At 40.6% G+C, this 12,668-nt stretch overlaps 1 protein-coding gene across 4 annotated transcripts in view; it reads right to left on the bottom strand.

The window, feature by feature from the left end:
- xpo7 (exportin 7) overlaps positions 1-8,132 on the bottom strand; it is a 61,147-nt gene extending 53,015 nt beyond the window's left edge. For all 4 annotated transcript variants that reach the window (XR_014552921.1, XM_083640905.1, XM_083640906.1 and 1 more), the window contains exon 1: positions 8,094-8,132. Coding sequence is in view for 3 of the 4 variants with exons in the window: in XM_083640905.1 (XP_083497031.1) it covers positions 8,094-8,126 (33 nt within the window). In the remaining variant the exon portion in view is untranslated. The remainder of the gene's footprint in view (positions 1-8,093) is intronic.
- Positions 8,133-12,668: the final 4,536 nt, after the last annotated feature.

The raw sequence follows: 12,668 nt of genomic DNA, 5'->3' as shown, positions 1-12,668 counted from the left end.
CGTAGGCAACAGGTGGTTTAATAGTTTTTTCTTTTTCTTTCGAAAATAGTCGGGAGACGCTCTCGCGTGTGGCCTCCTCCCTACATCCCAAACCGGAAGTTCCGCTAACGTGTTGCAATGGCAAAGCCAGAATGTAGCCAAAACAATGGCCATTCATTTGAATTGATTCATTTCAAGGCTGAAGGCAATAAGCAGTTGATGACTGGTCCATCTGACAGCAGCTATAAGCAGTTGATGACTGGTCCATCTGACAACAGCTATAAGCAGTTGATGACTGGTCCATCTGACAGCAGATATAAGCAGTTGATGACTGGTCCATCTGACAGCAGCTACAAGCAGTTGATGACTGGTCCATCTGACAACAGCTATAAGCAGTTGATGACTGGTCCATCTGACAGCAGCTATAAGCAGTTGATGACTGGTCCATCTGACAACAGCTATAAGCAGTTGATGACTGGTCCATCTGACAGCAGCTATAAGCAGTTGATGACTGGTCCATCTGACAGCAGCTATAAGCAGTTCATGACTGGTCCATCTGACAGCAGCTATAAGCAGTTGATGACTGGTCCATCTGACAGCAGCTATAAGCAGTTGATGACTGGTCCATCTGACAGCAGCTATAAGCAGTTCATGACTGGTCCATCTGACAGCAGCTATAAGCAGTTGATGACTGGTCCATCTGACAGCAGCTATAAGCAGTTGATGACTGGGCCATCTGACAGCAGCTATATCTTGCTAAATAAATTACCTCACAAAAACTTACCTCAGAACTTCAATGTTCATAAATACACTAATGTTGAATTTTGTCTGCATTTTCTGAAGACATCTCACTTCAGCTCTCATTGAAAACTATCAAACTGTAATGTAGTTGGGCTCAGCATACTTGACTGCTCCACCTCTCCCCAAGAGCAATGGAGGCAAGTTGTTAATGGTGTAATAATTATTACACCATTAATGGTGTAACAATTACACCATTAACGAGTTGATAGCTTGCCTTATCTCTTGATACATAATCGGAGAGGAGGTTGGCTACCGTTATCAATTTCTGAAAAATTATAGGAAAATTCTACAATATTTCATGTTTTACAGTTGGTTCAATTTTTTATTAGTAAATTCCATGATTCCGTCCATTTTTTCAAAACCTATGGGCCTAGAGATACAGTATGTGAAGTGAAATGACAGAGTGAGTAGTCTGGGGAGCTCATAACTCATCACAAAGTCCCCCCCTGCAGCCAGATGCCTCTCTACAACTGGCCCTCCTCTCAGAGCACCTCAGACCGGCCTAATAAAGCATGCATTTAGGATTTGTATTCCATCTTCCAGCATGAAGATTGTTAGATATTATAGATATTACATAGATATCATATATTATATATATAATATAATATATTATATATATAATATATTATATATATAATATATTATATATATTATATATTATATATTAGGGGTGTCACGATACACTCAGTTCACGATACGATACGTATCACGATACTGGGTTCACGATAACGATACGATACGATACGATTTTAACAATATTTTTTTAAACTTGAATAATGACAATATATGACTGGAAAAGTAGTATTTTATTTGAAATGCACAAATACAAAACATGCTGTTGTGGGAAATTGTTATTACAATAACAACTAGAAAAAACATGAGATTGGAGATAAGGCTTATCTTGAAATAGAATGAGTTACACCGTCACTTAGATTTACTTTGAACTAAAAGGTTTCTCAGCAGTATAAATTCTCATTATGCATCTTCAGTTTTTCTTCAAACTCAAACAACAAGACTTTTCTTAGTCTATTTTTTATGCATCTTCAGTTTTTCCTGTCAAGTAAACAGTTTTGCCAGAAACTCAATTGAATGGTTTCTCTCCTGTATAACTTCTCATGTGTCTCTTCAGAGACTTGTTCAACTGAACTACTTTCCACACATTGAACTTCAACAAACAAAGACGTTTCTTAGTCTATTTTTTGGAGGGGGGGAAAAAAAAAAAGTTTTTTTTTTTTTTTTTTTTTTTGCGATATGAGATTTCATCTCAACGATACATATCGTGACGTTTTACTATCGCGAAATTTCGTGGGACGATATATTGTGACACCCCTACTATATATATATATATACATACATACACATATATATATCTATATCTATATATATATATATATATATATATATATATATATATATATATATATATATATAGGACTGGCCTAATAAAGCATGCATTTATGATTTGTATTCCGTCTTCCAGCATGAAGAAGCTTGAAGGTTTGCAGGACACAGGCTGGAAGGGCATTTAGCCTACCTCCGTGGTTTTCAGTTGCACCCATGTTGCAGGCAGGAAAAAGTGCTGAGTCATGCACAGTCACAGTGCGATGCTAGCTACTGATAAACTGCCGATCGAAAGTGTGGGGGGGCATCAGGTTTGGGAAGAGGAGGGGGCTGGTGGGAGAGGTGGAGGTCCGGGCGGGGCCGGGGTGGTGGGCCGTCTTCTTGGGTCACGGACGGTACAGACGTGGTTTATTTGAATGGCGGTGTGTGAATGGACGGAGGAGCGACTGAGGTGAGGAAGAGGGTTATCCCACTATCCCGGTCAAGGCAGGACGTCCCGGAGATGAGGGACGAGGTGCGGAGCGTATGCTATACATTACAGATAGCAGATAACCGCCAGGAGTACAACTCTGCTGGGCACAGATAAGAGTGCATTATGCTGTGTCTGCCCTATAGAATGAAGGTTGCATCATCACACTGCAAACCGATTTACGAGATCAACAACTCAGCCAGGGCTCGACAGTTCACTCGCATTTGCTACTAAAAATGAAACAGTGCGAATTGTAAAACGCACTAAGGGTGCACGTGTGCGAAATATACAGAATTCAATCGTTCAATTCATTTTTAATGCCGTGCTCATTTAAAATGAGTCATTTTCAACGCTGTGGTCATTTTTCAGTGTTGCGTTCAAAACAACTCGGGAAAATGGCCACAGCCTTGAAAATTAGCACTACATTCCTAGTAAAAAATTGGCTCACTTATGAGAGCAAATCTTTTTTGAGCTGTGCAGGCCAGGGCAACAAATGGTTATGGAATTATGGTAGTATTAAAAAATCGAATCGAAAATCGAATTTTGAGAGAAAAAAATCTGAGATTTTATTTTAAGGCCAAATCGAACAGGCCTATTTGCTACATTGTATATCACTTCAATCTCCAGAGCTCACACTGTGTGCAACAGGAGTGGTCATGTGAGAAGCTGATCACCTGAGGGAAGTAGGAGGAAACAGAGCTCAGATGGCGCTAGCAAAATAGGCTAACAGCAAAACCCAGTCCAGTGTGGGAGCATTACACACTAAAAGACAAAAATGCAAAAGAGATATATTGCAACGCTGTTCTCAAATACAAAACCTCGTCAATGATGACCTTAAAACTCAGCACCCGACGGTTGCAGTGCTAGGCAATAGGGATGGGCAACGAATTTCCAAAAAAAAAAAAATCCAATCAAAATAATTATTATCAAGATCGACTTTTATTATTGAAAGTCGAAAATAGTTTTATTATTATTATTATTTTATTTTTTTACCCGCACCTGTCTCTTTAAGAATGACACCGCACTGGAGCAGAACAGCTCTAGGCTCAGCTGACAGCAGTGCAGCACCCAGTAGCTCTAGAAACACTAGAAATGTAGTAGAAATGGTCTTAAACTGTCTATATTACAGCAACACTCACCCACAAGGAAAAGGTTTCAATGCTTGTTACTGCATGAAGAAAAGCTTCAAATTCAATTAATTTTTTTTTAAAGTGCCCTCCAAATCTTTAGCCCGTGGGGGCAAAAGTTGCCCACAAAATATGTTTTACATTATTTTCCTACACTGCCAAAGACATGCAGGTCACGTGGACTGGATATTCTAAATTGTTGTCCAGGGCGCCCCTCTGTCTTCTGCCCAATGCTGGCATAGGCAGAAGACCACAAATGAATGAATGAACTTCACGTTTTCCTCCGCTATCGGGGACCTCACTCACTACAATAAGGGACAGGATGTTAGTTTAGCATGCTAACAAAGTGAACTAGCATGGCCACCGGAAAGAAATGTCCTACCACCGTTATTGGGAACTGGTTGGGATTTGCTAAATCCAACATACAGATGACACACACACAGTGCACACACAGTGCACACACACACAGTGCACACTCAGTGCACACAGACAAAGCATATTTATTTACTTGTATTTACTTGGGTTCAAATCTGGTGTTTTCAGTTCATGTATGAAAAACAATTGCTCAATGATTGCTGAAAATAAAACAAAAAACCTGTCAATGCACTGAAAATCTGCTTGTGAACTACAGTGACCATAATTCATTGCACCTCTGATGCCTGTCATTGATTGTGTTGCATAGTGGTTTTCTGTACTGTTGACAAATTGTGATATTGTAAGTCGCTTTGGACAAAAGCGTCTGCTAAATGACGTAATGTTAATGTAATGTAATGCCTCACATGGAGCTGGTGCTGCTGGTGTTGCCATATTGCTGAGCCATGCCAAGCCTACATTAGGCCTATAGAGGATATAATCAATTATTGTAATTAACTGGTATTTACTTCACAAACCAAGCATTAATCAGATCAGATGGGAATGTAATAACAAGTAATAGGGCTGCAGTGCACAAAGAAAGAAAATCATATTGCGATTACACTGACAGATACGGCGACATGCAATAGGATTTTAGTGGGAATGGTAATTTTTGTATTTAATTTTCACTGGAAAAAATAAACATAACTAGAACAACTGCACCGCGTATACTGTATGCCTCCACCCTCAAGTGAGCAGTCGACATGCATGTCTGTCCAGATTTTTACGTTTGAGCCAAATATGAAGACATTTCGTCAAGGTGTTACTGAGATATGGCGTTACCGAGCTTGAAAATAGCATTCGAGAGGTCACAGTGACCTTCACCTTGACCTTCGACCACATCCTTGAGTACAAGTGGACGTTTGAAGCAAATTAGATGAAATTCCATCAAGGCATTCCTGAGATATCACGTTAACGAACATGAAACGAGCGGTCGTGAGATCACAGTGACCTTGCACTTTGACCTTTGACCACCAAAATCTAATCAGTCCATCGTTGAGTCCAAGTGGACGTTTGAGTCAAATTGGAAGAAATTCCATCACGGCGTTCCTGAGATATCGCGTTAACGAGCATGAAAATGGCGTTCGAGAGGTCACAGTGACCTTCACCTTTGATCACTGAAATCTAATCTGCTCATCCTTGCATCCAAGTCTATGTTTGAGCCAAATAAGAATGAATTCCGTCAAGCCGTTCCTGAGATAGCGCGTTAACGAACTTTGGAATGCCGTTTGTGAGGTCACAGTGACCTTGAACTTTGACCACCAAAATCTAATCAGTCCATCGAGTCTAACTCGACGTTTGAGGCAAATTTTTATTAATTTCCGTCAAGGCGTTCCTCAGATATCACGCTAACGAACATCGGACAGACAACCCGAATCCATAATGCCTCCGGCCTGGCTATCGCTGGCGGAGGAATAAAAACGTGACGCATTTTATTTTTACAGATTTATTTATGTATTCATACAGATAAATTTATTTTGTACAGATTTTTTTTATCTGTACCAAACAAGCATGTTCCCTTACGTCTGGAGAATATGATTTGTAGGCACCACAATGCTTCATTACCTCTGCCACAGAGTTGGCCGGGCCTCAACAGACTTAGTGAGGTTATGTTTGTCTGTCTGTGTCTGTTTGTCAGCAGGATATCTCAAACATTTATGAATGGATTTGCAGAAAACTTGGCAGAAAAGCAGAGGGCATGGACCAACTTACAAGTGATTAACTTTCCACACCCACTGGCCAAAAGGTGGTGTGGAAATGGGTGTGTTAAATCACAAAACGGTGCATAACTTACAAACGGATTCACGTAACACCACGGAACTTTGTGGAAAGACTTCCTTGACTTGGAAAATTTAGATGTGCTACCCTTTCATCTTTTTTGGAACTTTGTAGAAAGGCTAGTCATGGGCCATGGATTAGCTAGGCCAGTTTAGCTGATCGACTCATTTTAACCAAAGATACTGGGGCTCAAATGGGTATGCTATGCATTGTAAACTTTACATCCATTAACACTTACAGTACAGGGAAGCAGGTGTTAACCATGAGGTGTCAAGCCAATGCGCCACGCATCTTTGGCTATTAACTTAGAAATAGAGCTGGGCGAGCGATATTGACCAAAGATCATATCTCTATTTTAAGCTGAATGGCGATACACAATATATCTCTTGGTATTTTCTATCAAGTGGGCTAAAATCTTCAGTTGTAAGTCAAAGCTAGATGTGAGATGCCACAAGCACCATTATTAAAACAAGATAGTGCTGGGCGATATTGACAAAATCAAATATGACAATATTTTTGACAAAACATCTATCGATCATATTGCAACAATATTGTTAGGATATTGGTCTTTTCACAAAATATTTACACAATATTTTTGATAAATAATCATCAGTAATGTGGATATAATGACTAAGTGGGTAAAGGCAAATAACATAACATCTTAGGACAATCTAGTGAGTTGAGAAAATGGCATCACATTACTGTGATGCAGCCTTTAAAACCAGGAAGCGACAACACTTATGTCATATCACCAATATTACAATATAGTCTCATATCACAATATCATTGATATAATTGCCCAGCCCTACTTTGACATAATGTCTATGTGAATAGTTATTTTGGTTTCGGTTAGACTTCAGTACTGTTCCTAATGACAACACAAAACAGTTTGTCTCATCACTACAGTTACTGAACTGAAAAAGATGTGGGAGACTATTCAATAATATATTTCATCCCCTTGTTTGGAACGGAACAAATAAACCAATTTGCATGTAGCTAAAAGTTACGACAAATATTGCAGTAATAATAACTCAATTCGAGCTACACAGCTCAGCATCTAGTTCTCGGTTTCTAGCACAGCGGCTAACGTCAAGGCTATGAACGGGGCTGTTTTCACTATAGCTGTGGTATTACATCCAGCAGTTGGTTTGGAACTTAGGTCTTGTTTGGGACATGGGTTGTGGTCCGTTGGGCCTTTTAGAAGAACGTAAACATGTGAAGCCTGTATATTGCCAGGTAACTTCATCTATAGAGCCCTCTCCACCCTGCAGCTATTCTCCAAAACATGTGTCCAGTCCAGACCTCCAAGCAGCTAGCTTAACGTTAACGTTCAGGCAGGCTAGCTGGCTAGCTAAAGAAAGCGGCACTGCTTACATAGTCCGATAACATAGAGACAAAATCGCAGGTACACACGAGTTTGAATGGTCGTTGTGGTAATTGCAATAGGTGCTTATACTAACGTTAGAGACAAAACAGTTACACAAAACGACACATTATTTCAAACGGGGTCGGGCGGGAGAAGTTGACGTCTGTGTGCTGAAGCTAACGTTAGCATAGCTAGCTTGCTGGGGGGTCGAGCTGTCTTGTTTTAGCGCAACTGGTCAGTCAGTCACCAAACTTCAAATGTAGCGATGAAAACTCTGCTTTTCCAGCTAATTGCATGGCGAAACCCACTGGCGCCAAAACGTTTCAGGCCAGTTAGCGTCACTACTGGAGCTAGCATGACAGCTCTTTCCCCCTCGTCCCTAACGACGTCCGCGGCCAGTCCATTTGAATGTGTGTGGATGCCTTTATTGTTTACTCCGTTAAAATAACCTGGGGGAATACACTGGGAGCCCGGCGGCGCACTCCGCTCGATTGTGCCCAACATCGGGGATACACCACGTGATGATGCACGGGTATATGTGTTTTGTTTTCGTTTTCACGCCTAAAAGTAACCTTGCAGCTAGCTAACAGCAGCTAGCTACGTTAATGCAATAAGCTGCCTGCACGATGACAGGCCACAAGTCAACACAACACAGGCACATCCTTTTAATACTGCCGACAGCCAAAGCACGCGAGCTTTCTTCACGTCCTGGGCGCACATGAGCTCTGCGCGATGAATCAAATGTCTGAATCCGTACGCCGACTATTTTTTTATGCATATCAATAATGAGTTGATTACAAAAACATAAACCTCTGCTTACCTGCACATGATCCGCCATTTTTCTCCATTTCATGCACCTCTCACTCCCCCGCTTATGGGACTGGAAAGCGACAACAGCGCCCCTCATGGCTGCATTCATGACTGAGGAAAGAAATCCCATTCATTTTCCCACTGACAAATGCAAAATAATGTCTCACGCGCAATTAACGGCACCGTCTTTGCCAGAGCAGTGACTTTTCAATAAATATGGTAACAGTTTACAGTTTCAACGATGGCCATTGCAATAAAACACTGCAAATACTCTGTGTCGTCATATCAGCCAACATATCATTTCAATCTATAACTAATGATTATTTTTTATTGGAAATGTATTCTGGGCTGTATTTAATTTAGTGCACTCTGCAATGTTCACGTCATTTTGCCACAATGATACATTACGCATTTGTCACTCAACTCAACACCAGAGGGCGACATCATGTTTTTCTCACGAGGAGCAGCGAGGTCACGTGACCCGGAAGGGGCGAAAAAAGAGTAACCAGGAAATAACGCGCTTGGGATTCCCATTCAAACAGTGTATTTTTTTTTATAGCGTCGAGCCGTCGACAAACCAAATGAAATATCAACGCCTATTTTGTGATTTCCATGACTTGACATGATGTTAACGGTGTCTTCTGTTACATGTGTGTTTCCTTTGTTAGTAGATTGTGAAACGAAACGGTAAACATGTGATGAACTGTCAGGATGGACTCTGGCTCCCTCTCGTAGCCGTTCCAGCCAGAGCCATCCTGCCGCTACAGAGGGGTGCGCCTTATTTATGTAAAGCCTCTCTCCGAGTGAGCGGGGCTTCCTTCCTGAGAAACGGAGAGGAGGGATATTATAGTGATGCATTACGGCGTCGGCAACATGGCACAAGATCAAGATATTTTAATAAAGCCATTATAATCAGATTACTTTTTTTTTTTTTTTACTTAATAGTGCAAGTAGCGCAGCGATCACATCAAACAGAAGAGAAGACAATCTCAAATTAGGCTATAAAGTGCAAAGTAAGTCCTAGATCTGTATATAATGGGGATAGTGTCCGTGGATAATCAATGTCCATGTAAAAATGTCCAGTAAAAGCACCTTACAGTGATATATAAGGTGGGGGGGGGGTAGTATCCATGGAATAATGTTCTTTGGGGGACCTCAGTTGCAGAGCTGTTGTGCTCGGGGGGGGGGGGGGGGGGGGGGGGTCGGACCTTCAAAAACAAGGGGTAGGGGTAAAAATAAGAATTGAGCTGTTCCTGTGAGAGAGGTTCTGGTTGTTACGCAATCCTAACACTGCAGTGTTACGATTGCGTAACAACCAGAACCTCTCGGTTACCATGGTACTGTACAGACATCAGTCGACCTGCCATGGGGGAAGGCCCTGAAGACTTTATGTCCTGGGTGGAAGGGGTCGGCCATAATTTTCTGAGGCTGCTTTAGCATCCTGGCAGTGTGTAGGTCCTGAAGGGATGGCAGGCTGCACCCGACCACCTTTTCAGCACGGCTGATGATGCGCTGCAGCCTGGAGATGTCCTTGGGGGCAGTAGCAGCATACCAGATGGGGATGGAGGAGATGAAGATGGACTCGATGGTGGAGGTATAGAAAAGTGCTGATGCTGACTTTTAGTTTCAACTTCAAGTATGTTGTATTTGTCAGTATGAACAGGTCAAGATTTCAAGATTTTTGTTGTCACTCCGTAGTACAAGTATCACGTGTGAAATTCTTGTGCTGTAGGCTCCGTTACAACATAGTGCAAAAAATAAAAGATATATAAATAAAAAACGAGGCAACAAGCAATAAGCAGTAAGGCATGCCACAGACAGTGGCGTGTTCACTGCCCATAGTGCAAATGGCATGAACATACTTTAAACATAATTAAACATAATAACATTCTGTTAGGTGCAAATAGCGTATACCTAATTAAACATACTATTGAACATTAGTCATACGTGATGGTAGCATCTACAGTGCGGTACAGTACGGCTACTACACTATTTGTATATGTTAAGCAGTCTCGTGGCCTGTGAGAATAAACTGTCCCTCAAGCGATTTGTGCGTGCTCTTGGGACCCTGTATCTCCTCCCTGAGGGTAGCAGGGAGAACAGACTGTTGTGGGGGTGGTTTGTGTCTTTGATGATCTTCAGGGACCTCCTGAGGCACCGCTGGTTGTACAGATCTTGCAGTTTTGGCAGCTCACATCCTGTTACATGCTGGGCCGCGCGCCTCACCCTTCTTAGCGCCCTGTCAATTTCAGAAGCAAAGGTTTGGAATTAAGTAGCTATACAGATATGCTAATATGTATCACAAAACACAATCTCTTAACCACCCACATCACGACTTGTTTCCATTCATTTTAAGATGCTAACATGTTACTGTGCAGGTTAAGATGTTAACATGTTACTGTGCAGTAAGCGTGCTCACATCGGTCATTTTGACCTTTTTGAAATTTAGATGTAATAACTTTGTTGAATTAAAGAAATACAATGCTGCTGGTACCTGACTTTTCCTAAAAGTGTCTGTATTGTCATTTTTTAAATAGTTTTTATATGAATTACACAAAATGCACAGAAAATATTATAATTTTGACCTAGAAACACAATTGGCGGTCATTTTGACCTCACTGAATTTCCCAGCATTCTAGACTTTTTTTTAGACTATATTTTCACATTTTGGAGTTGTTTTGTCTTTTTAAAAATATCTTAACACAATAAATGCATGAATCTCTCAATTGTGCTATTTATCATGAGAGATTATAGAGTTTGGAATCTAGTGGTCAAAATGACTTACGGCCACTCTAGTAGTTTAGAATTCTGGCGCTTCTTTAAACTCCTTAAAATGCACATTTTGGTGTTATTTCACCTTTTTAAAAGATATCTTAACACAATGAATGCATTCTCTCTCAATTGGATATTCATCATGAGAGCGTATGGAGTTTGGAATCTAGTGGTCAAAATGACCGTTGTAGTAGTATGGAATTCTGGTCCTTCTATAGTGTTAAGAGGGTTAAGATGTTAACATGTTACTGTGCAGGTTAAAAACAAAGGGGACCATCTGTATTAAAAATGAGTGACTGTAGACTACTGTAGTTACTAGTTACAAAGGAGATCATGCTATTCAAGGGTGGAAGACTGGAAGTAACTAATTGCACTATTAGGTCATGTTACTCCACTATAGTGTCTGTAATTGAGTAGCTTTTTGTATATTGTGTATAGGCTATACAGTACTTTTACTTAAAAAAAATGAACAGTACTTTAGCTATACAAAACATAGGTTAAACTTGAGCTCTCTGTCATCTCATCTTTTCAGAGTTGGATGGAAACGATCAAATCTAAGATGTTGCCCTTTGGGTTTTTTTTAATTAGCTACTTTTAAATTTAGATTTACGCATGCAAATTATTTTTACACTGAGAGTGCAGAGGTGCAGATGACATATAATAGGGTGCAGAGTGTATGTAAACAAGTGAGTGCTCTCTCCCTTCACAGTAAGTGAACTATTATGAATGCAGTTAGGCTGTTGATTTTCCTGAGGACTGTAGGCTAATGGTGAAATGCTTGTGTTAATTGGGAGGTTAAGGTGCTGTCAGTCAATTTCTGAGGGTTAAATATGACCTTTGACCTCACACTGGTAGAGTTCTTGACTGCATTATCTCTGCACAAGACACAATGTGACTTTTCGTTCTCTCTATGCTGATCATAGTGATTTGATGTGAACAGTTGATGATAAATGATGTGTTATGCACACTGCATGACATTTCTCTGATATGGGAGCTGGAGTACCACAGCAGCTGGTAATGCACATAATCCATACATACCCTTCGTGCATAATCTACACCTGTTGAATGAAGTTTTTGATTATGTTGTATAGCCTACCTTGGCTGTTCCACTAGTCAACAAGCCACAACATTTTCTGTAGCTACATGTGTATGGCCTTCTGTAGACGACAACGTTTTAATGTGAATTAATTGTTTTATACTCTTAAAATTACTTTATTTTATTTCTTGTATTCTATTTTGCCTTCCATCAGTGAATTGTATTCTGTTTAGGCCTACTACAACAATGCAGTTTCCCTATACTATATTTCAACTCATCTTATTGTATTACCGGTAAGTTGTTTTACTTCACTCTTTAAATACTCAATTCTGATTGGCCAATGAAGGCATCCTTGTGTTTGTTTCTGGATAACAGAACTGATTCACACAACAGACTGCTGTTGCACATCTAATCACTCTGCTGTCAAGAAATCTAAGTAACTAGCAGCACCTTGCGGCACAAACAAGTTACTGCAGACAAACTCCAGAGTCCAGTGTTACACTGCATTTACTATTATCACCACCACCACCATCATCATCATCACATAAAATTTGCCAAAGTGGCATCTGTCTGTCTGCGATTTTGGTCCCACATTGTGAGATTTGTGATGATTTTGGTCAGTAATGTGATGTCACAATGATGATGTCACTTGAGCAATTGTGATGTCATATCATGTCTATGACATCATCAGTGATGGTCACATCGCCTATGCTCTGTCACTTCCTGCTTCATTCTGATGATGAGTGCAGTGTGCGTCCTGGAAGTGAAGCCTATATG

Source organism: Poromitra crassiceps, assembly GCF_964638095.1.
Source record: "Poromitra crassiceps genome assembly, chromosome: 8".
Classification (NCBI taxonomy): domain Eukaryota; kingdom Metazoa; phylum Chordata; class Actinopteri; order Beryciformes; family Melamphaidae; genus Poromitra; species Poromitra crassiceps.
Note: the sequence above shows the minus strand (reverse complement) of the source record. Positions and strands in the feature narration are given on the sequence as shown.